Genomic DNA, 27,300 nt, shown 5'->3' with positions numbered 1-27,300 from the left:
CCTGCCTGGCCAAAAAGTGGCAAATGCGAGAGCAGGGCAAAGTCCGCAGAGGTGGCCACAGACTCACTAGTGACCACCAGCTACCAAGTCCTCCGCTTACTCCCTTCACACTAACTCAGATTTCAGAAATAGTCTGAACCAGCGGGAACAGTGGGGATGAGGGAAACTCTGGTCTCCCTGAACCATTCAATCTCCTACCACGTAAAGACAACCTGGTCGCTGCTGACTCCAAAGCCATGAAGACCACCCTTCACTCCTGGAGATGCCATCGGGGAAGAGTGTGGCTGCAATAAAGCACAAATGCCTTTCCCTGCAGCCTGACAGGAAGTTTGCAGTGGCTCGTGTCATGCCTTTCATGTGCTTCACAGACACACTGAGCAGAGCTCCCAGCGCCCCGCTGAGGCCTCCCGAACCAGGCCTGGGCTCTTGACTGCGGGCACACAGCTGCAGTTCCTGACGACCTGGGAGCCCTCGACCTCTACTAATCCTGCAGAGATTCCCACCTCTACAGACGGTACCAGGGCAGCAAGAATCAAGTCTTGTCAACCACAGCCTGCAAGCCTTGTCCGCTGCCATTCGCGATTTCGGCGCCATCCCTGAAGCGTGAACTAAACGTGGCTTGAGCACGCAAATCCGACAGTCAAGCGGGAAAACAAAAAAACTTAGGGGCGGATTTTCAGAGCCCTGCTCGCCTAAATCCGCCCAAAACCGGGCAGATTTAGGCGAGCAGGGCCCTGCGAGCCGGCGCGCGCAGAGCCCCGGGACTCGCGTAAGTCCCGGGGTTTTCGGAGGGGGGCGTGTCGGGGGCGGGACCGAGCGCAGCGGCATTTTCGGGGTGAGTCGGGAGCATTCCGGGGGCGGGCTCGGGGGCGTGGCTAGGGCCCGGGCAGTCCGGGGGCATGGCCGCGCCCTCCGGACCCGCCCCCAGGTCGCGTCCCGGGGCGCTAGCGGCTCGCTGGCGCGCGGGGATTTACTTCTTCCTCCGGGAGGCGTAAATCCCCCGACAAAGGTAAGGATGGGGTTTAGACAGGGCCGGGCGGGTGGGTTAGGTAGAGGAAGGGAGGGGAAGGTGAGGGGAGGGCGTTAGAGGATTCCCTCCGAGGCCGCTCCGATTTCGGAGCGGCCTCGGAGGGAACGGGGGTAGGCTGCGCGGCTCGGCGCGCCCCGGCTATACAAAATCGATAGCCTTGCGCGCGCCGATCCCGGATTTTAGCGGATACGCGTGGCTCCGCGCATATCTACTAAAATCCAGCGTACTTTTGTTTGCGCCTGGAGCGCCAACAAAAGTACGCCTATTCGCGGTATTTGAAAATCTACCCCTTAGCGCACACCCACAGTTGAACACGCAGCTCCATCTGAGCATTGTGCGGGAAATCCCGAGGCTGCACCCGCAGCAGACACGCTGCACTCTGCTGCTACGCCGCCCCAAGGAATGTCCAAAAAACAAGCTTCCTTTGATCCCTGGGGCCCCAGGGGAAAGGGGCAAGCCAGCAAATTTCCCCTCCGGGAAAAAACAGCAAGCTCCTCTGCTTCTCCTTTCTGCCAACCCCGGCGGCACCAGCTGTGACATGCCATTGTCGCCAAGCGCTAAACACAGTGTCCTGATCAGGATTCTCTCTTTCTTTTTTTTGTATAACCTTTTTCTCTAAATGTAATTGAAAAATAACAAAAGGTTACTTCCCTAATGTTAAAGACTCTGGTTCGCAGGAAGAGACCTTGGAGGGTGACAGGGAGCCAATCCTCTAGCTATCAAGGCCTCAGAAAGCAGTGGGCAAACACAGCCAGAGGTTTCCAGCCCCGCGGCTCAACCTGAGGGATGGTCCACAAAGGTACCTAGCACCGCGGGAAGCCCAAACGTCTCCAATCTAATTTTTTTTTTTTTTTTAAATCAGACTGCAGGTTTGAACCTCTACCATCTGCTGGAGACACAGGGTGTGCAGGTGGCACTCTTGGATACATAGCAGTGCCTCAAAATTTTCTCTTCCTCCACTTGCTGGTAGGGATGCAAAATCCACTTGTCTGGACTAATCTGGGTATGAACAAGAACGTCTGTCGCTCTGCATGCTATACACTGAGCTCTAGCATCCTGTATTTCCCTCTGATTCTCTTTGCTAAAGATAGCTTACTTAAAAATACAATAGAGCTGTACAGAATGATTAACGCTACAGGCATCCCAATGGATGTAAAAAATCTGGAGACAGCAAATGTTGCTTACCTGTAACAGGTGTTCTCACAGGACAGCAGGATGTTAGCCCTCACATATAGGTGACATCACAGGATGGAGCCCAATCACGGAACACTTTTGTCAAAGTTTCTAGAACTTTGGCTGGCACCTACTGGGAATGCCCAGGATGGCACTAACCCTGCAACTGGGCATGCCCAGTCTTGTTTAAACGCTATAGTAAGTGCTAAAAAATAAAATAAGAAAACATAATGAACCCAACACTGCGGGGTGGCGGGCGGGTTTTGTGAAGACTAACATCCTGCTGTCCTGTGAGAACACCTGTTATAGGTAAGCAACATTTTCTTTCTCACAGGACAAGCAGGATGGTAGTCCTCACATATGGGTGAGTACTGAGCTGAGGATGTCCGAGAAATGCACCAAATGTACCCAAGACGTGCAATCGGCACAACCACTTGGGTAGAATTTGGTAGAGGGTATCCTGAACCCTAACGGGCAGGCGGAAGGGTGTTGGTACATCAAGGTGCAAAAAGGTTGCGCAAGACAGACTGGCTGAAGATGGAATCTTGTCTTCCAGCCTTGTCTAAACAATAATGGGCTGTAAAGATATGGAGAGAAAACCAGGTAGCAGCCCTACAAATATCAGGAAGCGGCACCGAGCGTAGGTGCGCTACTGAAGTTGCCATGGTCCTGATAAGAGTGTGCTTTAACAGGTCCTGAAGTGGAATGCCTGCTGATAGGAAAAGGATATGCAGTCCGCTAACCAGGAGGAGAGAGTCTGCTTACCCACATGTTGCCCCAATCTGGAGGAATGGAAAGAAACATACAGAGTGCTTTTCCTGTGGGCAGCTGTACGGTCTAGATAAAATGCTAGAGCCCGTTTACAGTCAAGGGTGTGCACAGCCTGTTCTCCTGGATTGGAGTGGGGCCTGGGAAAGAAGGTGGGTAGTTTAATGGATTGATTAATGTGAAACTCCGATACTACCTTAGGCAAAAACATAGGGTGAGTGCGGAGTACTACCTGGTCGTGCAGAAGTTTAGTGCATGGCGGATAGGTAACTAGGACCTGTAACTCACTAACTCTGCGAGCGGATGTGATCGCCAAAAGAAAAATCACTTTCCATGTGAGATAGCGAAGATCACAGGATTGGAGAGGCTCGAATGGAGGTCTCATGAGCTGACCCAAAACTACGTTAAGGTCCCAAGAAGGGGCCGGAGGGCGCAGTGGAGGCTTGAGATGAAGCAAGCCCTTCAAAAAGCATGTTACAAGGGGTTGTACTGAAATGGGAACATCCCCAACACCTTTATGAAGGCGGCTACCGCACTGACATGCATCCTGATGGAAGAAGTTTTTAGACCTGACTCTGATAAGTGCCAGAGGTAGTCTAGAAACTTCGTGGTGGAACAGGTAAAAGGATCAAGTGACAGTGAGGAACACCATGACTTAAACCTGTTCCATTTGTAAAAATAAGATTTCCTTGTGGAAGGCTTCCGTGAAGCAATCAGGACACGGGAAACTGGCTCTGAAAGGTTGAGTGGCTGAAGAATTAACCTTTCAATATCCAGGCAGTCAGGGACAAGGCCTGACGATTGGGGTGGTGTAGGCACCCGTCGTTCTGAGTGATCAGAAGCGGGTCCTTCCCCAGGGGAATGTGCCTGCGAATGGAGAGGTCCTGAAGAATCAGAAACAACACCTAGCGTGGCAAGTGAGGGGCTATCAGGATCATGGTTCCCTTGTCGTGACGTAGCTTCACGAGAGTCTTCGAGAGAAGAGGAAGTGGAGGGAATGCATATAGGAGACCGGTGGCCCATGAGAGGGAGAATGCATCTCTTGGTTGTGAGTGTTGGCTTTGAGTGAGCAAGCAAAAGTTCTCTACTTTGCGGTTTTGAGGTGACGCAAAGAGATCTATGTAAGGGTAACACCAACGTTGGAATATAGAGGTCGCTACTGTGGGGTTGAGAGACCACTCGTGCGGCTGAAAGGTGTGACTCAGATTATCTGCCAACACATTGTCCACTCCCGGCAAGTAGGTGGCCCTCCGGTACATTGCGTGGGAAAGGGCCTCCGCCCATATCTGTGCCGCTTCCTGACACAGGAGGTAGGAGCCCGTCCCTCCCTGTTTGTTGATGTACCACATGGCCACCTGGTTGTCCGTCTAGATCAGGATGACCTGGTTGGAAAGGTGATCTTGAAACACCCTGAGAGCATATCTGATTGCTCGTAGCTGCAGGAAATTTATTTGGTGTTTGGCTTCCTCTGGACACCAAGTCCCTTGAGTTTGCAAATTGGCAACATGTGCTCCCCAACCAAGGTTGGAAGCATCGGTGGTAAGGGTTATTTGAGGATTTTGAGTCTGGAAAGGTAGGCCTTGGAGATTGGTCTGATTTTTCCACCAAGCCAGAGACTGACGAAGTGGATCGGTGATGTGGACAATGGTTGATAGTGGTTGAACAGATTGAGTCCATTGTGACCTTAGAGTCCACTGCATGACTCTCATGGCCAAGCGGGCCATGGGGTAACATGCACCGAGGACGCCATGTGCCCTAGCAGGATGAGGAAATGGCGTGCAGTTGAGCGTTGTTGAGACTGTAGCTGGTGTGCGAGAGAAGTGAGAGCTCGCTGTCGAGGCAGAAATGCCTTTGCTTTGAAGGTGTCCAAGTCTGCCCCTATGAATGACAAAGTTTGAGATGGGACTAAGCAGGATTTCCAGTAATTGATGAGAAATCCTAGAGAGATCAGAGTGTGTAAGGTAAGACGTAGGGACGACAGAGCAGCTTGCTGAGTGGGAGCCCTGTTTAACCAATCGTCGAGATAGGGGTAGATGTGATCACCTTGAGTCCTGAGGTATGCTGCCACTACTACGAGACATTTGGTGAAGACTTGTGGGTGCAGATGCCAGGCCGAATGGGAGCACTCGGTACTGATAGTGCTTTGGGCCTACCAGGAATCTCAGAAATCTGCGATGAGACAGAGTGATGGCTATGTGGGTGTAAGCGTCCTGGAGGTCTAGAAAGCAGAGCCAGTTTCCTCTTTGCAGAAGAGGAAGGAGGGAACCCAAGGTTACCATCTTGAACTTTTCTCGTTGGAGGTACTTGTTGAGGGCACGCAGGTCCAGAATTGGACGAACGCTGCCTGACTTTTTGGGGATTAGAAAGTACAGGGAATAGAATCCGAGGCCCTGTTGGGAGTAGGGCACTGGTTCGATTGCTCTGGATTGAAGAAGGAGGGAGACTTCGTGGTCCAGGAGTAGTGAATAGTCTGATGTTCCCCACTTTAGCCAAGGTGGGGAATCCAGTGGGATGAAGACAAATTTCAGGTGATAACCTTGAGAGATTATGGCAATGACCCACTGGTCTGAGGCGATTGTGTGCCATATGTTGTTGAAATGACACATTCGACCTCTCACTGGTACATGCGGCAGTGGAAACTGGCTGCTGCTCTCTATGCAGGAGTCAAAAACCGGAAGCAGGGCCTGGCTGAGGAGCTACTTGTGGTTTTTGCTTACGAGGTTGTCGGGACTGGGCCTTTTGGAAAAGCTTCATGGAATGACCTCTAGACGGTGGTGGATAGGACTTCTTTTGACGGTAGAACGGCTTTTTGGAGTCCTTCCTGAATGATTGTTTGGCCGGATATTCAGAAGGCATCAGAGAGAGTTGGCGAAGAGTCTCATGATGACCCTTGAGCTGTGCCACTGTTTGTTGGATCTGTTCACCAAACAGATTGTCCCCAATGCAAGGCAGATCGGACAATCTGTCCTGGACTTCAGGACTTAAGTCCGAAGACTTAAGCCAGGCCCATCTTCTTGCAGAAATAGTGGCTGCCGAAACCCTGGAAGCAGTGTCGAAGATGACATAAGAGGACCTTAATTCATGTTTCCCCGCTTCAAAACCTTTGTGAACCAGGGTTTGTAGCTGTTCCTGGAATTGCTGAGGCAGGGACTCTGCAAAGTCCTGTTTTTGCTTGAATAGGACCCTATTGTACTGGGTCATATAAAGTTCGTAAGAGGCGATCCGAGAGATAAGCATTGATCCCTGGAAGACACGCCGACCAATGGCATCCAGGAATTTCTGCTCCTTGCCTGGAGGAAAGGAAGAATGGGGCATTGAACATCGTGCCTTCTTTTGGGCAGGTTCAACCACCATGGACTGGTGATCCAATTGACGTTTTTTGGAACCCTGGAGCTGATTGGACCAAGTATGTGGTACCTGCTTTCTGGCTGACTGGTGCTATCGAACCAGGGTGTTCCCAATTCTTTTTGAGAAGATCCAAAAGAACTTGATGGATAGGGATGGAGTTGATTTCTTTGGGACATCCAGAAATTGTAACAGCTCCATCATCTGATGTCTATCGTCTTGCTCAGTCTGTAGTTGGAAGGGAACCAACTTAGACATTGCCTTCACAAAATTGATGAAGGACAAGTCCTCTGGAGGAGAACGCTTCCTGCTTCCGTTAGGAGAGGGTGGTGATGGTAAATCACCGGTGTCTGGGGACGAATCGACGGTCCAGGTGTCATAAGAATTAGCACCGGTCCCTCTAGGAACCTGAGAGGGATGGGACGAAGGTATTCCCGAAGGTCCTGGTCTAGCCTCCGAAGGAATAGATGGAGTTACGGGAGTCACTGATGAAGGCATCGATGGATCGGCGGCACCGATGACAGCAACGGTATCGATGACGTTGATGGTTGAGGCATCGGAAGGACTCCCGATGGAGGGAGACGGAACGGTGGTTCTCCACCCGATGACAGAGGAAGTGGAGAGGGCGCCAGAACTATCGGTGACCCCGGATCCATCGGCAGAAAAGCGGCTATAAGCGCTTCCATCCTTGAGAGCAGTGGTGACAGTGCTGACAGAATGGGATAATGTGGTCGGTTCCACAATCGGCACCGGTGTCTGAGGAACCTGGAATTTTGCATTGACTTGTCGATGGCCTCCTGAACCATCCGGTCCAGCTCTTCACGGAGACCTGGAGCAATCAGCCTCGGTTCCGGAAGGGGAGAATGAGGCAGAGGGATAGCTGCGACTCCGTTAAAGGCGGAGTCGCGGCTCCCATTATCCGTCCAGGTGAGGGTTGACTCTGTGACCCAGTCTCAGAAAGGGTTGATGCCTTTTCTGGATGGGGTTTCTTCGATGGTGGCTTGGACGATGATTTGCCTTCGTCGATAGTCCGAGGCTTTTGGTGCCGATGCTTCCCTCTACGATCTCCTCAGTCCTGAGGGGGAACAGAAGTAGTCGATGGTCAGGAAGTCGTCGACGCTGGACGGTCACCGGCTGGTGCCGGATACTGGTGCAACGTGGATGTGCCGGGTCGGACGGCATCGGAGTTTGCGACCGAAAGAGAAGTTCCATCTTCTCCATTCTGGCTTTGCGACCTTTTGATGCCATTAAGGCACATTTGGTGCAAGACAGGACATCATGCTCACACCCTAGGCACATTACACAGACTTTATGGGGGTCTGTGATGGTCATGGTGCGAGTGCAGTCAGGGCATCGACGGAACCCCCGACGCCATGGCCTTTGAAAAAATTGAGCCGCGGTGCGGTCAACGGCCAGTAGGCCGCGAGGGCCAAACGACGGGAATCGACCGGAATTGGGTAAAAAAACTTACTGGAGTACTGCAGAAGTAAAAATTCAAAAGGGGAACCCCTATGGGGTATTAAAGTATGAAGTAATTCCATGAGGAAAATTCCTGTCAAGAATCTCTAAGAGCTACTTAACCTGCGTGGCTACTGCTGTGTGGAAAAAAGAAGACTGAAGGGGGAGCCCTGCTGGTTGCAGGGTTAGTGCCATCCTGGGCATGCCCAGTAGGTGCCAGCGAAAGTTCTAGAAACTTTGACAAAAGCGTTCCGTGATTGGGCTCCATCCTGTGATGTCACCTATATGTGAGGACTACCATCCTGCTTGTCCTGTGAGAATATCAATGCCACTGCTCAACAGGTGGTAGAGAGGAAAATTGGTTCTTACCTGCTAATTTTTGTTCCTGTAATACCACAGATCAGTCCAGACAAGCGGGTTTTATTCATCCCTATCAGCAAATGGAGGTAGAGATCAAAACTTTGGGCACTGCCACATATACAAGAGTGCCACCTGCAGTCTCTCAGTATTAATCAATACCCAAGCCAATATACATAAAATAAAGAGCGAACGAGGCTCCCAACATGGATACCCCTGACAAACTCGATAACGATGCAGAAAACATTAAGCCAAGAAATCAAAACCAAAAATGGCAAATCTGATTTGCAAATAACTACAGCAGTAGACCAAGCAGTCTTTCGGCAGAGATCCTCAGGGCGGGCCTCTGGACTGATCTGTGGTATTACAAGAATGAAAATTAGCAGGTAAGAACCAATTTTCCTTTCCTGAACATATCCAGATCAGTCCAGACAAGCGGAATGTACCAAAGCCCTCTTATACTGGGCGGGAACCCGAAAGACCCGCTCAAAAAACACTCTCCCCAAAAGGGGCCGATTCGGGGCCCGCACATTCAAACGATAATGCTTGGTAAAAGTATGTAATGAGGACCGCACCACAAATCTACAGATCTCCTGTGGAGACACCAGCTGATACTCAGCCCAAGACGTCGCCTGAGTTAGAGTCGAATGTGCCCTAAGCCCCACTGGAACCACTCTTCCTTTGGATACATAAGCTGCAGAGATAGTCTCTTTCAACCAACGAGACAAAGATGTCAGACGCCTTTTCGCCCTTCTTCGCTCCCCTGAACAGGACGAAGAAATGACCCAAACGACGGAAAGTGTTAGTGACTTTCAAGTAACGCAATACCACTCGTCTCACATCCAAAAGATTTTTATTTAACCTTTTTATATATCGAGACTTTCGATAATTACTTCAAGCCGGTTTACATGATTCTTATAAAACATAGATAAAACATTCTTTAAACAATTAATATTGGTACCAAAATTGACACCTATTACACGTTGCCCAAACTAAACAATCATAAGCAGAGTAACACTCAATCAATTACAGGCTACAATAATATTCATCTCAATAAAACAGTTTACCTATATCATATTTATTTATTTAAAGTCTTTTTTTTTTTATACAGGGGTATAGCAAGTTGCCTTCACTCCGGTTTACATTTTAACAACTCATTGTCATGAACATTGTCAAATTAATTCCATGGTTAAAATATACAACAAATTAAAATAATCATATTACTTACATTTGTCTCCAGTCTGATATCAAGTGGGAGAGCGTTCCAGTGAGCTGGTCCTGCCAAGGGAAGCTCTTTCTCTAACCGAAGCCAGGTGAACTAATTTAGGTGAAGGGATAGTTAGTAAGGCCTTTCCTGAGGACCTTAGATTTCATTGTGGAGTGTGTATATGCAGAGATGCGTTAAGCCATTCTGAATTATTGCCATAGATGGATTTTTGAATTAATGTCAAGCTTTTATATAAAATGCGAGATTGACAGGTAACCAATGAAGTTCTATCAATAATGGCGTTAACACGGTCATACTTTCTTTTATTGGTCAACAGCCATGCCGCTAAATTTTGTAACCCATTGAGGGATCCCTATGCCAATCCGAAAACCCAGGCAACTCCACTGATTAGTTCACATGAAAAACAGACACCACCTTAAGAAGAAACAAAGGCACCATTCGCAAGGACACCTTATCAGACTATATCTGGAGGAACGGATCACGGCACGAAAGCACCTGAAATTTCGAAATCTTTCTAGCCAAACAGATAATACCCTCTCACACGCAATCACCTCCTCTCAAAAGCCAGGCTGCGAGACAGAAGCGATCCTCCCGATCAGAAATATATATATATATATATATATATATATATATATATATATATATATATATAGGACCCTGACGAAGGAGATCCGGTAGGTGGGTCAGGCATAGCGGACCGTCCACAGCCAGTTGCACAAGATCCACGAACCATGGGCGCGAGGCCACCCTGGAGCCACCATTATCACTGACCCCGCATGGCCCTCTTACTCGCCTGAGCACCTTTGCTATCAGCGGCCATGGAGGAAAGACATACAGGAGAACCCCGGTTGGCCACGGACATACCAGGGCATCGAGCCCCGGACTCTCTCCGGCAGCTGAAAAACCTGTGTGTCTTGGTATGAGATCGAACTGCAGGATCCCCCACCGCTTGCAGAGGAGTTCCCACTCTCCAGGATCCAACTCCTGCGACATGTGATGCGGCGATTCCCTTGAATTGAAGCTCTGCCCACTCGAACAGCAGCTGAGCCTCCTGCGCTACCACAGGACTCTTGGTTCCCTCCAGCAGTTGATGTAAGCTACCGTGGTCGAGTTGTCCGAGAAAACTCGCACCATCCGATTGCAGACCAAGGGTAGAAACTGCTCCAGAGCTCTGCATACCACTCTCGCCTCCAGGCGATTGATGGACCAAGCCTGCTACAAAGTCGACCAAAGGCTCTGAGCTGACTTGCCCAGACAAACTACTCCCCAGACCTGAAGACTGGCATCCGTGGTGACCACCACCCAATCCAGGACCTCGAGGGGCATTCCTTTCTCCAGATTGCTTCATGTCATCCACCAGGCCAGACTGGACCTAGCCAGCTCCGTCTGACAGGGGCAGAAAATATTGTTGCGACAGAGGATTCCAACGGGACAACAGCGCTCTCTGCAATGGCCTCAAGTGGGCAAATGCCCAGGGAACCAGTTCCAACATGGACGCCATCGAGCCCAGGACCTGTAAATAATCCCAGACCCCTTGTACAGGTCCTTGGTGAGGCCTCACCTGGAGTACTGTGTTCAGTTCTGGAGACCGCATCTCAAAGGATACACAGACAGGATGGAGGAGGTTCAGAGAAGAGCGACTAAAATGGTGGGTGGTCTCCATCAAATGACTTATGAGGAGAGGCTGAAGAACCTGAATATGTATACCCTGGAGGAGAGGAGGAGCAGGGGAGATATGATACAGACCTTCAGATACTTGAAAGGTTTTAATGATCCATGGTCATCAACAAACCTTTTCCATTAGAAACAATTTAGTAGAACTAGGGGGTCACGAATTGAAACTCCAGGGAGGAAGACTTAAAACCAATGTCAGGAAATATTTCTTCACTGAGAGGGTGGTGGATTCCTGGAATGCCCTTCCGGAGGAAATGGTGAAGACTAAAACTGTGAAGGATTTCAAAGGGGCAAGGGATAAACACTGTGGATCCCTAAAAGGCTAGAGGATGGAAATAAATAAAAAAGCTAAATCTAAGAGAAACATGGGGGTAACCTGCAAGGAGCGGCAGTTACTACATTTAAGAGAAACATGGGGTAACCTGCACGGAGCGGCAGTTACTACCCTTAAGAGAAACATGGCGATAACCTGCACGGAGCGGCAGTTACTACCTTGGGAAGCTTGCTGGGCAGACTAGATGGACCATTTTGGTCTTTTTCTGCCGTTATTACTATGTTCGGCACCTGAAGACGAAGCAGACACGCTATCTGTCCCTGAATCTTGTTCACCCTGTCTGAGAGAAACACACTGCTTTCTTGGGTGTCGAAAGAGGCTCCCAAGCATTCGAGGGGACCAGATGACTTATGCACATTTATGACCCAGTCCAGAGATTCCAGGCATGACCAAACTCAGTCCACGGACCGCACATACTCCTCTAGTGACTTTGTCCAGATCAGTCAGTCGTCCAAGTACGGGTGTACCAGAAATCCCTCCTGTTGCAGAGCCGCCACCACTACTACCGTCACCTTCATAAAGGTCCGCGGGGCGGTGGCCAGTCCGAAAGGAAGCGTTTGAAACTGATAGTGCTGTCCCAGAACCATGAATCTGAGAAATTTCTGGTGCTCCTGACAGATGGGGATATGCAGGGAAGCCTTGGTGAGATCCAGAGACGCCAAAAAAATCTCCTCTCCATCCCGCTGCAATTACGGTGTGCAACGTCTCCATCTGAAAACGTGGTACCTTCATACTCTGGTTGACTTCTTCAGGTCTAAGATAGGGCAGAACGTGCCTTCCTTCTTGGGCACCACGAAGTAGATGGAATATCTGCCATGCCTCTGTTCGGACATTGGTACCGGCACAACCGCCTACAGACAGACGCTAAAGCATTTCCTGGACTGCTGTCCGCTTGCTTCGGGAAAGACAAAGCGACTCCAGAAACACCGACCGCAGAGGGCAAGAAATTTCTAAGTCATAGCTGTCTCTCACTACGCTCAAGATCCACCGGTCGAGGTCATCTTGGTCCACTCACTGTAGAACCAGGCCAACCTGGTCCCGATTACTAGAGATGAGGAGTGGACCTGCTGGATCTCATTGTGAGGACTTATTGTTACCTGCTCCCTGGGTGGATTCGCCTCTAGATGACCTTCCAGACCCCCGAAAGGACTTTTGCTTGTGTGAGGACTGTCTTGGGGTGGAGGCCCCCGAGAACCTCGTCTGATGAAAATGCCTCGACTCCCGAAAGCGAGGCAGAGAGGAGAAAGGTTTCTGCCCAGACTTTCGATCCTCTGGCTGCCTAATGTCCTTTGTCTCTCCCAGCGACTTCATCAGATGATCAAGACCATCACCAAACAGTAGTTTTCCCTGAAAGGGCAGATTACAGAACTGCAATTTTGTAGACAGGTCTGCTGACCAGTTACGTAGCCACAAGTGTCGTCTGGCTGCCACCACCGACACCATAGCATGGGCTGTGGTTCTCACCAGATCATACAAGGCAGCCGCACCATAGGCAACCCCCGCCTCCAGGCGGCCCACCTGGACTGGGGAAAGAATCCCGGAGGCCAACTACTCCTGCAGCTTCTGGATCCAACACAAGCAGGCCCGCTAAATCAGGCTTGCACAGACTGCTGCTCGCAGGCCGAGTCCCAAAACCTCAAATGCTCATTTGAGATGCACTTCCAACTTCCGATCCTGAACATCCTTCAGGATGGAATCTCCAGCAACCGGGATAGTGGTCTTCTTAGTGACTGCCAACACTGCCGCATCCACCGTCCAGACCTTGAGAACATCCAAATGGTCCTGCAGAAGCAGATAAAGTTTGGACATCGCTCTGCCCACTCGTAGACCCGAATCGGGGGAATCCAACACCCAGTTGATCAACTTCTGGATTTTCTTCGGAATAGGGAAAGTGCCGGGAGGTCTCCGTAAGCCATCCAGAACCGGATTGACCCCTTTAGCATCTGAATCCTCCAGGGTGAGCTTAATCCCCAGCTCCTCTAACACCAGAGGTATAAGTGGGCGAAGCTCCTCTCTCTTGAAAAGATGGATCACCCGTGGATCATCGCCTTCAGCCTCGGGACCCTCCGAGGTCCCCTGTTCCATTTTAGAGTCCCCTGGGTCCAGAGGAAGACCCCCCAATCGGGTCCCCCTTCCCGATCGGACTCTGAGGAAGACCTCCTTCTCCTCCTTAGACTCGTCCGAGTCTGATTCCAATCTCGCTAGCCGTCCCTCGGGAGGTAGAATTTGCGGGCCCGTGGAGCCTTTAGAGGGGATCTTCACCCGCTTTGCTGAACCCGCCGGGCCTTCTATGACACCACATTTACCTGCCTGCTTAGCCAGGAAGGCTTAGTGCAGCAAAAGTACAAATTCGGATGAAAACCCCCCTGGGGTCCCCAAAGGGCGCTTGGGGCTGCTAGGGCCAGAGACATCCGGAACTTTTTCCCTTGGTCGAACCATGGGAGACAGGAGCGGCGGGGACCCTCCCCCCCGGAACCCCGGGGAGTAGCCCCCCAATCCGGCTCCATTTCTGCGGCCATAGTCACTCCCTCCTGTGAGCCAAGCGCCACCGCCGTGGTCCGTGGATGCCTCCACGGCTTTGATTGCCTATCAGACCCCCCCCCCCCCCTCCAGCACACTCCGTGTAGAGGAGGTGGTCATTCAGGCAGGCCGACGGGCTGCCACAGGCCCTACAGGTCTCCCTGAGCTGCTTGTCCATCATAGCAAGCACCAAAAAAAAAAGGTAACAATAAAAAACCAACAGACAAATCCTATGCTTGCCACGCTTCCACGCGGCCCTGATCGCAAGGGGGTGGGTTACACTATGCGGCAGCTGTCAAACCCTGAAGATGGTGCACTGCCCCCAAGAATTTCCCGCCAGCGCGGGGAACAGGCTGCTGCCGCGACTGAAAACTACACGGCATGATCGGGAGTGCAGCCAGCCCCCACTGGAGTGAAACTGTCCCGACCGGGACCATTCTCCTCCTAATAATCCCTCAATCCGCCCACTTACTGCCCGGCCTGCACCAGACGATCTCGCCGAGTTGTCTGCCTGGTAGGCCGCTCGGACTGCTCTCTCTCGTCTGCTGTTGCAAAAGCAGATGGCTGCCTGTGTCATTTTAATTTTTTTTTTACACAACAAAAACTGAAAACTTAAAGGCCCAGATACACAGGAAAGCACAAAAGTAAAGGTACTTCCCTGCTCCTGGGTCGGCGGAGGGGCTTCGGGCCCACCGAGGGAACAAGACCACTGGTTTTCAGTGGTCCCAGAGTTGCGGGCTGAAGCTGGCCAGGGGCATCCAACCCCCCGTTTGCCTGTCTCAACCCGAGGGATGACCCTTCTTGCAGGAGCCTGTCACCTCGGGGAGCAATTTTCTTTAATATATCCAATCAGGCCTGCAGAGTTAGCACTTCTACCATCTCTGGAGGTAGAGAAATACTGAGGGACTGTAGGTGGCACTCTCGTATATGTGGCAGTGCCCAAAGTTTTGTTCTCTATCTCCATCTGCTGGTAGGGATGAATAAAACCTGCTTGTCTGGACCGATCTGGGTATGTTTAGGAACTCTCCTTCATATGCAACTTGGGGTTTTGGAGATCAAGCTCCAGTATGCCCCTGCTCTCAGAAGAGTGTTTCTTGGCTGACTCTTGGAGCAATTTCGTCTCAGCTCTGTGTGACTGGTCAGAGCCAGTTACAACTTCTACTTTGAAGTCTTTCACTATAATTCAGTGAATTGAACTTCCCTTCTGTTCAAGGTAAACAATTCTCTCCCCTTGCAGTGCCAGACGGCCCTTAGCAATATCCTCCTGAAGATGCCACATTTTATATCATAATCCCCACTCAGATATTTTTTGCAGATCTTGTGATGGACATTTTGTCCACAGTCCAAGCAATTCTTGAAGCTGCTGGTCATCCTATGACATTACCAAAAAATTACCAAGGTGAAATCAAGAAAAAATGACTTTGAAGTTACATGGCTAAGAGAGAAAAAGGGGTGAACATGAGGCTCAAGCAGAGATGTTCAAAACACACCTAAAATTTGCAAGTCAACATAAACCTACCTAGACTTTAGGAGAAAGTAAAATGTTCCACACAAAGGAATGAAAAAAAGTGGTAAAAAATGCAACCTAGCATTTTCTTCAAAGAGACGACTGCAACAGGATTGGGGCAAAAAGACATGCTAAACATTCACTGCAGAAAATGAAGACCTGAGACTTGCAATGTACTCGTGGATATGAAAAATAACTGTACTTGCTCAGCAGAGCATGAGGATGACAGCCCACATGCATGACTGTTGCTTGCCTTCAGAGAATTTGTGAACCTGTGCTGAACATAGGTATCCCAATATCAAGATGCTTAAGGGAATTGAAGGGAGTTGGAATTTAAAAGATATCAAATGTCATTTTGTAGCAAATGCACTACTAAGGTACACTTTGCTAGCCTTTTCTGCTTCCAGTAATATAAGATGCAAAAACCACTATTCACACTTTTCATAAAGGAGGAACACAGTCTTTCCTGTTTGATAAGGTGTCTTACAATATACTGCTTTAGATTAAATTTTTCTGTTTTCTTCCCTAAGTCACATAAATCTAAATGTCGTATGCCCCACTATGCTCATTTCATTCAGCATCTTGCGTATTCCATTATATTCCCTACATGTCACCATCCCATTCGTTCAGAACATTCAAACACGCTGGAGTAACCAGGGAGATTAACATGTAATAAGCATTGGTAACAAGATGATTCTTGCTGCTGATGCTAAGTGCTTTGTTTACTTAATTGCATAGCCAAGATGGCAACAATTTACTCACTTGCTTAGTACTCTCTTCAAAATTCTCCTTGACTTGGTCCCTCTCAGCTTGGAGTTTCTCATGTATCTGCTGCAGCTCATCTTTCTCCTGGGTTACCATGCTTAGTTTTTCTTGAAGCTCATGAAGTTTCTGCTTTTCTCCCTCTGCCATCTCCATTGAGGATCTGCTGACTTTTAGATGTTCTTGAAGCTGTTCCACTTCTGTGACCAAATTCTTCTTTGCCAGATCCAATTCCTTATTTTCAGTAAGAAGCTGCTCTTGTTTTGCAGTCTTCTGATTCAGTTCTTCCATTAAAGAGGTCAACTACACATAAAAATGTTCTCATTAGGATACACATGTCTAAAAGGCAATCTAATCCTAAACAAAAGTACATATTTAAAGCCTACCTGTATTGCCTATCTAGTCTGTTTTAAGTACTACCAAACAAATTAGATACAAAAACTAACCAAATAGTAGTCCAGTAATAAACCGCTTTAAAAATTACACCCTCAGATTAATACAGCATCTTAACTGTGTATATTTGTGTTATGCTTCCTAGCTCACTGGATGAAGGTCACTTCATACACATTTGACTAATATACAGAAACCTGCTTAATGAAATGAAGGATATTTATTTCAGGTGCTAATATTTGACAATTATCTTGATGCACTGAAATACAAAGTACAAGATAATTCTTTTAGGAACAAACACTGGGCATTCCGACATAACTTTAAAGGACCATGTTAAAGCTTTAGTCCATAAATCCTACTGGAAATTAACACTTTGTAGATTAAAACCTTATTTGGACGCATCTGAATTTAGGACAATTGTTCAAACTCTTATTTTACCTGGTCTGGATTATTGTAACTCACTGTTTTTGGGCTTACCAGCTTACACCATTAGGGCAATTCAGATGGTTCAGAATTCTGCCGCGAGGAATTTATTGGTACATAACGTAACGAACATATTACAGCAGTTTTAAATGATTTACACTGGTTACCAGTCAAATATAGAATTCGGTATAAAATATTAGTCATGATCCCCTTAGCCTTAAGTGAAAGTTCCCATTTCTTGTATAAATTCTTACAAATTTACCATTCAGTAAGATCATTAAGTTCTAAAAGACCTACAGGCTGATGCAGTATGGTGCGCTTGGCCGAGCGCACTGTTAACCCCCGTTTGGCCCCGTGTTTTCAACGCGCTATTTTTACCCCTTAAACAGTAAGGGGTAATAGTACGTGGAAAATGTGCGGCCAACCCCTTCTGAAACTAATAGCGCCCGCAACATGCAAATGCATGTTGATGAGCCTATTTATTTATTTTATTTTAAATCTTTTCTATACCATCGCTAAGTTATACACCATCGCAACGGTTTACATGTAGGCACATATTTAATGTAGGTAAAAGTGTACTATAGTACATTCTAACAGGTGCCGTCAAAGGTTGACCGGAGCCTGCCTATTGCTGTCACACCACACTAATGCCAGGGTAAGGGTCCCGGGGGGGGGGGGGGGGGGGGGTGAGGGGGTCGTTTGCCCATGAAATTTCGTCTCTCTGACCTGACGCACCACCGTAACGCAGGGGTAAGGGTAGGCGGTAAGTTAGCAGGTTAAACGCGCGGCAAAACTACAGGTTAAAAAGGAGATAATTGGGGCGCACACTGCTGTATGGGAGGAAATAGCTAATCGGAGCGTTTACATCATATACATGCTGCAGGTGGAAAGGGTTACCGGTTGATTTAAAGAAGCGGTAAGGATGAGTTAAAAGGGATAGTGAATCGCGGGTTGGACTTACGTGGCCAAATTCAGGCCTATCCTGTAAAGTGCGGCCGTGTTTACCCTGCTCCTAAGCCGCTTCTAACTCACGTTTCGGCCGCGTTAGCCCTTCCTGCGATCCCGAATCCCCTTTAACCTACTCCTACCGCGTCCTAAATTCCCCGGGTAACCCCCTTCCGCCCGCGGCATGCATATTGCATGCAAACGAGCGAATTAGCGCGATATTGCATGCAAACGAGCCAATTAGCTATTCCCCTAGCATCCCGTAACCCGCGCCCCGACTAACGCTACCTTTCCCTGCCGTTTTGTCGCGCGTTTAACCTGCAAATTTACCGCCTACCCTGACCCAGGCGGTAGAGGCATGGGTAAGGGTAGGTGGCAAGCTTTCCCCCAGCCCCCGCTCACCTGCCCCGGCCGCGATCATGGGTGCCGGTCTCCGTGGCAGCCCCAGTCCTCTCCCCTCCTCCAGAAGCCAAAAAAAAAAAAAAAAAGCGAAAAAACGTTGCAGCCCCCCTCCGATGTCCGGACTGGGGCTACCACGGAGACTGCAACGGCAAAGCGAGTTTTCAGTGTCCCCCCCTCCTCTCGGAGCAGGGCGCGAAAAGCCGCCTTGCTCCGGGAGGAGGGGGGACACTGACAGCGGCGAAGCAACGCAGAAGCAACGGCAAAACGACTTTTCAGTGTCCCTCCCCCTCTCGGAGCAGGGCGCGAAAAGCAGCCTTGCTCCGGGAGGGGGGGACACACTGACGGCGGCGAAGCAACGCAGAAGCAACGGCGAAACGACTTTTCAGTGTCGTCCCCCCTCGGAGCAGGGCGCGAAAAGCAGCCTTGCTCCGGGAGGGGGGGCGGGGACACTGACAGCGGCGAAGCTTTCCCCCAGCCCGGACACCGGCAAAACTTGCTGTTTTGCAGCCATGAGCCACGAGCAGGAACGCGAAGATCTGGCTCCGATAGCTCCTCCCAACAAGATGGCCGCCTGCACGGGGAAAGAGTACAATTGGCCGCTGAAGACGTGACATCACGACATCACGTCTTGAGCGGCCAATTGTACTCTTTCCCCGTGCAGGCGGCCATCTTGTCGGGAGGAGCTATCGGAGCCAGATCTTCGCGTTCCTGCTCGTGGCTCATGGCTGCAAAACAGCAAGTTTTGCCGGTGTCCGGGCTGGGGGAAAGCTTCGCCGCTGTCAGTGTCCCCCCCCCTCCCGGAGCAAGGCTGCTTTTCGCGCCCTGCTCCGAGAGGGGGGGGGGGGGGGGGGGGGGGGACACTGAAAAGTCGTTTCGCCGTTGCTTCTGCGTTGCTTCGCCTCCGTCAGTGTCCCCCCCCCTCCCGGAGCAAGGCTGCTTTTCGCTCCCTGCTCCGAGAGGAGGGGGGGGGGACACTGACAGCGGCGAAGCAACTTACTTTTGCACCCGATCGGACCAGACTTCCTGGTATCTGTCATTTCAAATGACATTTGAAATGACAGATACCAGCGTGGCGTGAAGCCTTAGGCCCGCGCACCCAGGATCCTGTATAGGCGCTCTATCCAGTATCCTGGGTTGCGCGGGACTAAGGCTTTTCGGACGCGGCTTACATTTACATATAATTAGGCTTCAGGATCGAGCGGTAGGTGAGCTGCACTGTGCGGGCGGTAACCGCGGGTGCCGTAGGCACTAACGCAGCTCTTCCTACCGCTCGGTACTGGATCACCCTGATTGTGAGTTAGAAGCGGGTTAGAAGCAGGGTAACCGTGGACGCGCTTTACTGTATCAGCCTGTAAGTTATCTAAATACAGAGTGGAAATAAATCGTGCAAAACGAGTATATTACACTAAAAAAATTCATGATATTAAATATAATCCTCAAGCTCTATTTTCAATTGCCCAAAGTTTAGTCACTTCATCAGTCAATAATATAGTATTAAACTCCGAAATACCTCAAACTAAATTTGAGGATATTGCAAAAATTTTCAAAGATAAAATTAATTTAGTCTCTTCCTTGTTGAAAAATCAAACTCAAAAAATTATTCTTTCTATCAATAATGAAAGATCTTGGTCTTCCTTTGAAACTGAAAGTACGACTGAAATTGGCTCAATTATAAAAAAGCTAAAACAAGCAAATCATCCCTGGAATCCAATCTTGTTAAAATATTTTAAACTTTGTCAAGATGATATAGCCCCAGTAATTACCAAAATAGTAAATCTCTCCCTCTCTGAGGGATTGGTACCAGCTCCCTTAAAATGTGCAATCACCAAACCAATTCTAAAACAAAATAAAGATCCTTCTGACTTCAATAATTTAAGACCCATTTCAAATCTCCCTTTCTTGGCCCGTTTTCCTAACCTGGCCGCAGACAAGACTCCCCCCCCCCCCCACCATGTTGCTGCTTTCTGTGGTTCCTCCTACTTAGTATTGCTATGATCTTGTTGGAGGAACCACATAAAAGCATTATTTTCTGATTTTCTGTTCTGGGCTTGAGACGCCTCAAGACTTAATGCCAGATCTAGGGCTGGCGTTAATTTTTGAGGGTTAAAATGTGCGTGTTGGGCACACAGTGAATTTTTTTTTTTTTTTTTTTTTACATTGGGGGTACTAGCTAATAGCCTCATCAACATGGCGTTTATATGTGATGAGTGCTGTTAGCTACACACTGGTTTGGACGTGCTGATCCCATTACATCAGGGGTTATGGACACGCGTCCAAAACATGCGTCTAACCGTGGGTTAACCTGTGCAGTAGCTTGAGCACAAGATATTGCATTGGCCTGTTAGGGAATTAAATTATTTTGTGTGCTTTCTCTTAATGTTTTTCTTTGAAAATTGACATAGACATATAATTCATTTGATTATACCATTTAGTTTGTCCCTGGCAGCTATCAGACTAAATTCTTCATATCTTTGCTACTTTAGAATAAAGCAGCTTATGGACTTGCACTATTCAACCACATGAATTTATTTTTTAATGTAAAAATGTGAAAAATATTTACCTGGTTTTTCAGCTTTTCTACTTCATTTTCTTCCAATCTTTTCTCCAATTGCTTAGTCATTTCAATGATTTTTTTGTCCAATTCTACACGGCACAGCAAATCTATAGTTAAAAGTATTTGACTATAAAAATATTGAACCTATTAGCAAAAAGTTCAATAACTAACATGAGACTTAGAGGGATAAAGTGTTTTTAAAAACACTTTCCTTCACAGTATTCCCAATATGCCACCAGATTTGCTGTTAATGGGGTGAGGAACAGATGGGGGATCCATTCAGCTAGGAAGTCGCGGAGCAGCAACTGAATTGCTGGTGAAGGCAGGATTCCAGGTACAGCATGCAAGAAGTGCTACCCATCTTTGTTTTGTTCAAACCATCAATTGCTACTTATATGGGAAGCAATTACAAACTGATCTTTGCAAGTTGGACAATTTGTGGCTGTTCATAACAATTTTACCTTTTCATAACAAGCTGGTCAATAATAGATCTTGTCTGATTTAAAAGACTGAAAGTTCAGAAAATAAAATAACAGTGCTGCAAGACTGTCAGATTTTGTTTAAAGAACATTTATTTCTTCAGAATAAGATTGGGATATTGGAGAATGTGGTTTGGCAGAGAAATGTTAGGTTTATAAATTTTCTGAGGGGAAAAATGTGTTTCCTCTTTGGAAATATTTAACACCCATATCCACCATTCAAAGGAAAGCTTCAAGAAGCTGATTCGCTTATTCAAGTGTCCTTAAATGTTTTGAACTTGGAAAAATCTGTACAGGAGATGATTATTCCATCAACACTCACAGCAACCTTAGTACAGTGGACCCTTGAGTTACAACCGGCTTGACCAACGAACAACTTGGATTACGACCAAGTTGTTCAGTTTTGAGTTACGACCAGGTTTCGAATTACGACCCCAAATGCCGCTCGTGTGCTTTTTTTTTTCCTTTACTGCCAATCTTGTTTTTCTGGTCTTGGTGGGCGGGGCTTCTACAGTGATTGGCTGGCTGGTGCTGCTGTTGCCAATGAGGAGAGGGAAATGAGTGTGTGGGGGGGGCCAGAGATGTGCTCAGAGGGGGTGGGGAAGGGGAATCGAGAGTGTGTGGCTACAGACTCTCCCAAGGAGAAAAAGGACACCAGAGAGCCAGATTCCTGATGTTCTAATGGAAGGAGCCTCTCCTTCCAAACAATAACCACCTTCAATTTCAACCTCCCCCCTCCTCCCTTCCTGCAAGCCAAAGATGTCAACTTGAATGGTGAGTACAGTATGAAATTGTTGTTTCTGGTAGGCTAGGCACATTTTATAACTTTTTGGGTAGTACACTAGGAAAATAATTGGTGTTTCTGGTAATTATGCACATTATACAACCCTTTTTTATTATGAAAATGTTAGGTAAGGGGTGCTTTGGAGAGGTTCGGAACGCAATTACGGGTATTTCCATTATTTCTTATGGAAAAATAGTCTTGACTTACAAACCAGGGCACGCGATTCAGAAGGGTGGCCTATGCAAATTAGGGCCCGCGGTAAAAGGTGACGCTAGGGACACTAGCGCGTCCCTAGCGCCTCCTTTTTGACAGGAGCGGCGGCTGTCAGCGGGTTTGACAGCCGATGCTCAATTTTGCCGGCGTCTGTTCTCAAACCCGCTGACAGCCACATGTTCGGAAAATGGACACCGGTATAATTGAGCGCCCGTTTCTCCCGACCCAAGGGCCGATTTTTATTTAATTTTTTTTACTTTTGGGGCCTCCGAGTTAATATCGCCATGATATTAAGTCGGAGGGTGCACAGAAAAGCAGTTTTTTACTGATTTTCTGTGCACTTCCCCAGCGCCGGCAGAAATTAACGCCTGCCTTGGGTAGGCACTAATTTCTGAAAGTAAAATGTGCGGCTTGGTTGCACATTTTACTTTCTGTATCACGCGGAGGAATAACTAATAGGGCCATCAACATGCATTTGCATGTTGCGGGCGCTATTAGTTTTGGGGGGGGGGGGTTGGACATGCATTTTTGATGCGCTATTATCCCTTACTGAATAAGGGGTAAAGCTAGCGCATCAAAAACGCGTGTCCAATGCGGGTTAACAGTGCGCTCCACAGGCCGATACAGTACAGTGGAGCGCACTGTACTGTATCGGCCTGTCAGTTTGTAAGTCAAGGGTCCACTGTATTAGGTTCAGAGATAAAGAAAAATGTTTTAATGACCTGACACAGGATCTTGCAGCCTGGAGTTTTATTTTGGTTGAACTTTGCTTGCAAATGTTAATGAAATTTAGGAGTGAGCTATATTTTATGTTCTTTCACAGCTTGCCAAGTTTATAAAAGTGAAAACAGGCCCACTTGGAACTGACAGACTCTCCTGGCCACACACACACACACACATATATGTAAACAGAGAGAATAGATACCAGACAAAACTGCTCTATAGAATAATTTACTTAAAACAGATTTTAAAATATATATATAAAATATCCATCTATCCAATGTTTAATATTACACTTTATATTATCTTTAAATACATATTTAAAGATAATTTAAAAAACTGTGCCATACTCTATATGTAAACAGTGAATTTTACACAAATCACACTAAACACCCTATATTTACCTTAACATACCATAAAATTCACACCACACATTACTGTGGTCACCACAAGATACATCAAACTTCATCCTTAGTAAACACTACCTTATACAATATTGAAAAATCAGAGTCAAAACAAATCCCTAAACTGTACAAGACACATTGCCATCAATATTCAAAATTTACCATCAAGATAGGACCATATAATCACAAATATACTCAAACCAATGTTGTATATATTGTACACAGCACAGTGTTAAAATTTTACTATGAAGATCTTCATGGGTTTTGAATGGTTTAGGGATTTGTTTTGACTGATTTTTCAATACTGTATATGATAGGGTTTACAAAGGATAAAGTTTGATGTGTCTTGAGGTGAACACTGTAGTGTGGAATTTGACAGTATATTAAGGTGAATATAGTGTGTGTGTAGTGTGATTATTGTAAAATCACTATCTTAGAGTGGCACAGTTTTTTTTTTAAGTATTCTATTTTAAAGTATTTTTTTTAAAATAATTTAACATGTAATACTAAACATTGAATAGAATATTTTACATATATATGTATTAAGATCTGTTATATTTTAAATTATTTTAATAAAGTACTGATGCAATTGATTCAGTGTCGTTAAGATGGTGCATGAGTGCTATTTTTACATATATACCCTCTGGGGGACAGGGAAGTACCCTTACAGTATCTGAATGTAATCCGCTTTTGAAGGGGCCAAAAGGCAGAAGACAAATCAAATACAATTTAGAAAGGTTTGAAGGAACAAAGATCCATACCCTCATACTCAACCACCAATAACAGGAGAAAGAAAAATGGAAAAATACTTACTTGATAATTTCGTTTTCCTTAGTGTAGACAGATGGACAAAGTACCAGTGGGTTATGTGCTCTTCTGCTAGCAGATGGGAGACTGAGTCAGATTTCAAAGCTGACGTCACCCTAGATATACACCCCTGCAGTAACCTCAGCTCCTCAGTATCCTTCTCGAAAAGCCATTGAGGATATATGTCTTGCATAAACAACTTGATTAATTGATTAAACAGATTTAACAAACTAGAAACCGCCAGTGCACTCAATCAAGTTAAAGCCGACACCAGACTAACTGCAGATGTCGAACTATGGGTAGACAATGTCTTACCCGTAATTGTTTAGTCTCGAGGTTCGCTTTCCGAAGTCCTCCTTTTCTGGGGCAGCCGTGGGCGGGATACTGATTCCATCTGTCTACACTAAGGAAAATGAAATTATCAGGTAAGTAATTTCTCCATTTCCTAGCGTGTAGCCAGAAGGACTCAGGACCAGTGCGATTGTACAAACGTTACTCCCAGACAGGGTGGGAGGCTGCCCTGAGGCCCACTTAGTACTGCCCTTGCGAAGGCTACGTCTTCTCAGGCCTGAAATTCCAGACGGTAGAACCTGGAAAAGGTGCGTAGGGAGGACCACTTTGCCACCTGACAGATCTCAGCGGGCGATAGTAGCTTTGTTTCTGCCCACGATACAGCCTGGGCCCTAGTAGAATGAGCCTTAACCTGCATTGGTAAAGGCTTCCCTGCCTCTATGTAGGCTGCCTGATTACTTCTTTCATCCAGCGGGCTATGGTTGCCCGCGAGGCAGCTTCTCCTTGCTTCTTCCCGCTGTGAAGAATGAACAGGAAGATCCGTCTTGCGTACTGGTTTCAATCTTCCCAGGTATCGCACCAGGAGTCTGCCAATATTTTAGATGTCAAAGAAGGCAGGAGTCTTCAGAGTCCTTATGTTTATCCAGAGATGGTAGGGAGATGGCTTGGTTCAAATGAAATTCGGAAACCACTTTCGGTAGGAAGGAGGAGGACGGTGCGCAGCTGTATGTTTCCAGGAGTGAAACTATACAGGTTCCCGACGGATAGTGCCTGCAGCTCGGAGATGCGACGGGTAGAGCATATTGCCACCAGGAATACCATCTTCAATGTTAAGAGGCATAGTGACAGACTGCATCGTTTGGTCTGAAGGAAGCCCCCGCTAAGAAGTCTAATACAAGAATGAAGTTCCCATAGGGGCCACTGGCCACTTAGGGGTGGCATAAGTTGCTAACCCCTTTTAGGAACCGGGTCAAATCCAGATGAGCTGATAGGACTGATTCCGTTCACTTCAGCTCTGAAGCAGGAGAGGGCTGCTTCCTAAACCTTGTGGGAGTTGAGAGACAACCCCTTCTTCATACATCCTGTAGGAACTCCAGAATCATGGGTATCTTGGCCGTCTGTGGGTAGTATTCCTTGGTCCTCGGAACCAGGCTTCGAATATTCTCCAGATCCGTATATATGCCAGAGATGTTGAGAACTTCTACACACGGAGCAAGGTGTCAATATCACGGCCTTCGAGTAACCGCGCCTCTTCAGGCGAGAGACCACTCAAGGGCCAGACCGTAAGAGAATAGAGATGGACTCTTCGTGAAGAATCGGGCCCTGCTGGAGGAGGGTCCCTGTGTGGAGGTAGGCACAGAGTGCTCCCGCAAGGAGTCTTTGCATTCTGCGTACCATGGGCGTCTTGGCCAATCCGGGCACCTAGTAGAACTAGTCCCCTGTGGTGTTCTATCTTGCGAATGACCTTGCCCAGTAGTGGCCAAGGAGGGAAGGCGTACAAGTAGACTTCCTTCTGGCCAGGTCTGGACGAGCGCGTCTATCCCCTGGGAGTGTGGCTCTTGTCTGCAGTTGAAGAATTTGGGGACTTGGGCACTGGAATAGCTGGCCAGTAGGTACATTGCTGGGAGGCCCCAGCGATTTACTATCAGTTGAAAGGCTGTGGTTGACAGCGTCCATTCCCCCGGGTCCAGGCTCTCTCTGCTGAGGAAGTCTGCTGAGACTTTTTCCGAGATGTGGGAGGCCGAGATCCCTTGTAGGTTTATTTCCGCTCATGCCATGAGAGGGTCTATCTCCAGAGACACCTGCTGGCTCCTGGTTCCTCCCTGGCGGTTGATGTAGCACCAATTGTAGCACTGTCCGACATTACTTGAATCGCTTCGCCTCTGGAGTCTGTGGCTGAATCGCAGGCACGCTAGTCTGACTGCTCGAGCTTCCAGGTGGTTTATGTTCCATCCCACCTCTTCCTTGTTCCATTGTCTCTGGGCCATCAGTTCATGACAGTGGGCTCCCCACCCTCGCATCCGTGGTAAGACCCAGTTCGGTGGGGATAGGCTTATTCCTCTGCTTAGGTGGTCTTCCTGTAGCCACCACTGAGCTGAGAACATACCTCTGCTGGTAGTTAGAGGCAATTGAGTAGTCCTGGACAGTGGGTTCCAGCGTGACAGTTAAGGAGTGCTGGAGTGGGTCGCATGTGGGCCCTTGCTCAAGGGACGACCTCCAGGGTTGATGCCATGAGGCCGAGGACTTGAAGATAAGTCCCTTACCTTGGGGCGTGCATTGGTCTCAATTGTCATAATTGTTCCATCAATGTTCTTCTCCTTGGGGGAGGAAGGAAGACTGTTCTGTTTGGTGTTGAAACGGCCCCAGGTACTAGAAAGACAGAGGGCTGCAGACTGCTCTTGCCCGTGTTCACGACCCAACCGAGGTTCCTGCAGTAGGTTCTTCGACTCTGCTGATCAACCTGCGGGCTCCTCTTTCGAAGGACTTTGCCCTGATCAGCCCGTCATCCAGGTAAGGGTGAACCAAGATCCCTTCCTTCCTCAGTGTTGCTGCCAAGACCACCATAATGTTGAAGAATATTCTGGAGGTGGTTGCTAGGCCCGAAGGTTAGCGCTTGGAACTGGTAATGGTGAGTCCAGTATCGCAAAGCGTAGAAAACGCTGGTGATCTTGATGGACTGGAATGTGAAGGTAGGCTTCGGAGAGGTCCATGGTGGTTAGGAACTCTCCTGG

General features: G+C 48.0%; 1 protein-coding gene across 1 annotated transcript in view; it reads right to left on the bottom strand.

Moving 5' to 3' along the window:
* The window catches only part of CENPE (centromere protein E), a 691,519-nt gene that overhangs the window by 360,001 nt on the left and 304,218 nt on the right, over nt 1–27,300 (bottom strand). Inside the window, 2 exon segments of the mRNA XM_029608709.1 lie at nt 16,157–16,459; nt 20,877–21,014. Of these exon segments, the coding sequence (XP_029464569.1) occupies nt 16,157–16,459; nt 20,877–21,014 (441 nt within the window).

The sequence above is a fragment of the Rhinatrema bivittatum genome, chromosome 1 (assembly GCF_901001135.1).
Source record: "Rhinatrema bivittatum chromosome 1, aRhiBiv1.1, whole genome shotgun sequence".
Classification (NCBI taxonomy): Eukaryota; Metazoa; Chordata; class Amphibia; order Gymnophiona; family Rhinatrematidae; genus Rhinatrema; species Rhinatrema bivittatum.
The sequence above is the reverse complement of the archived record's forward strand: the minus strand, read 5'-3'. Positions and strand labels throughout refer to the sequence as shown.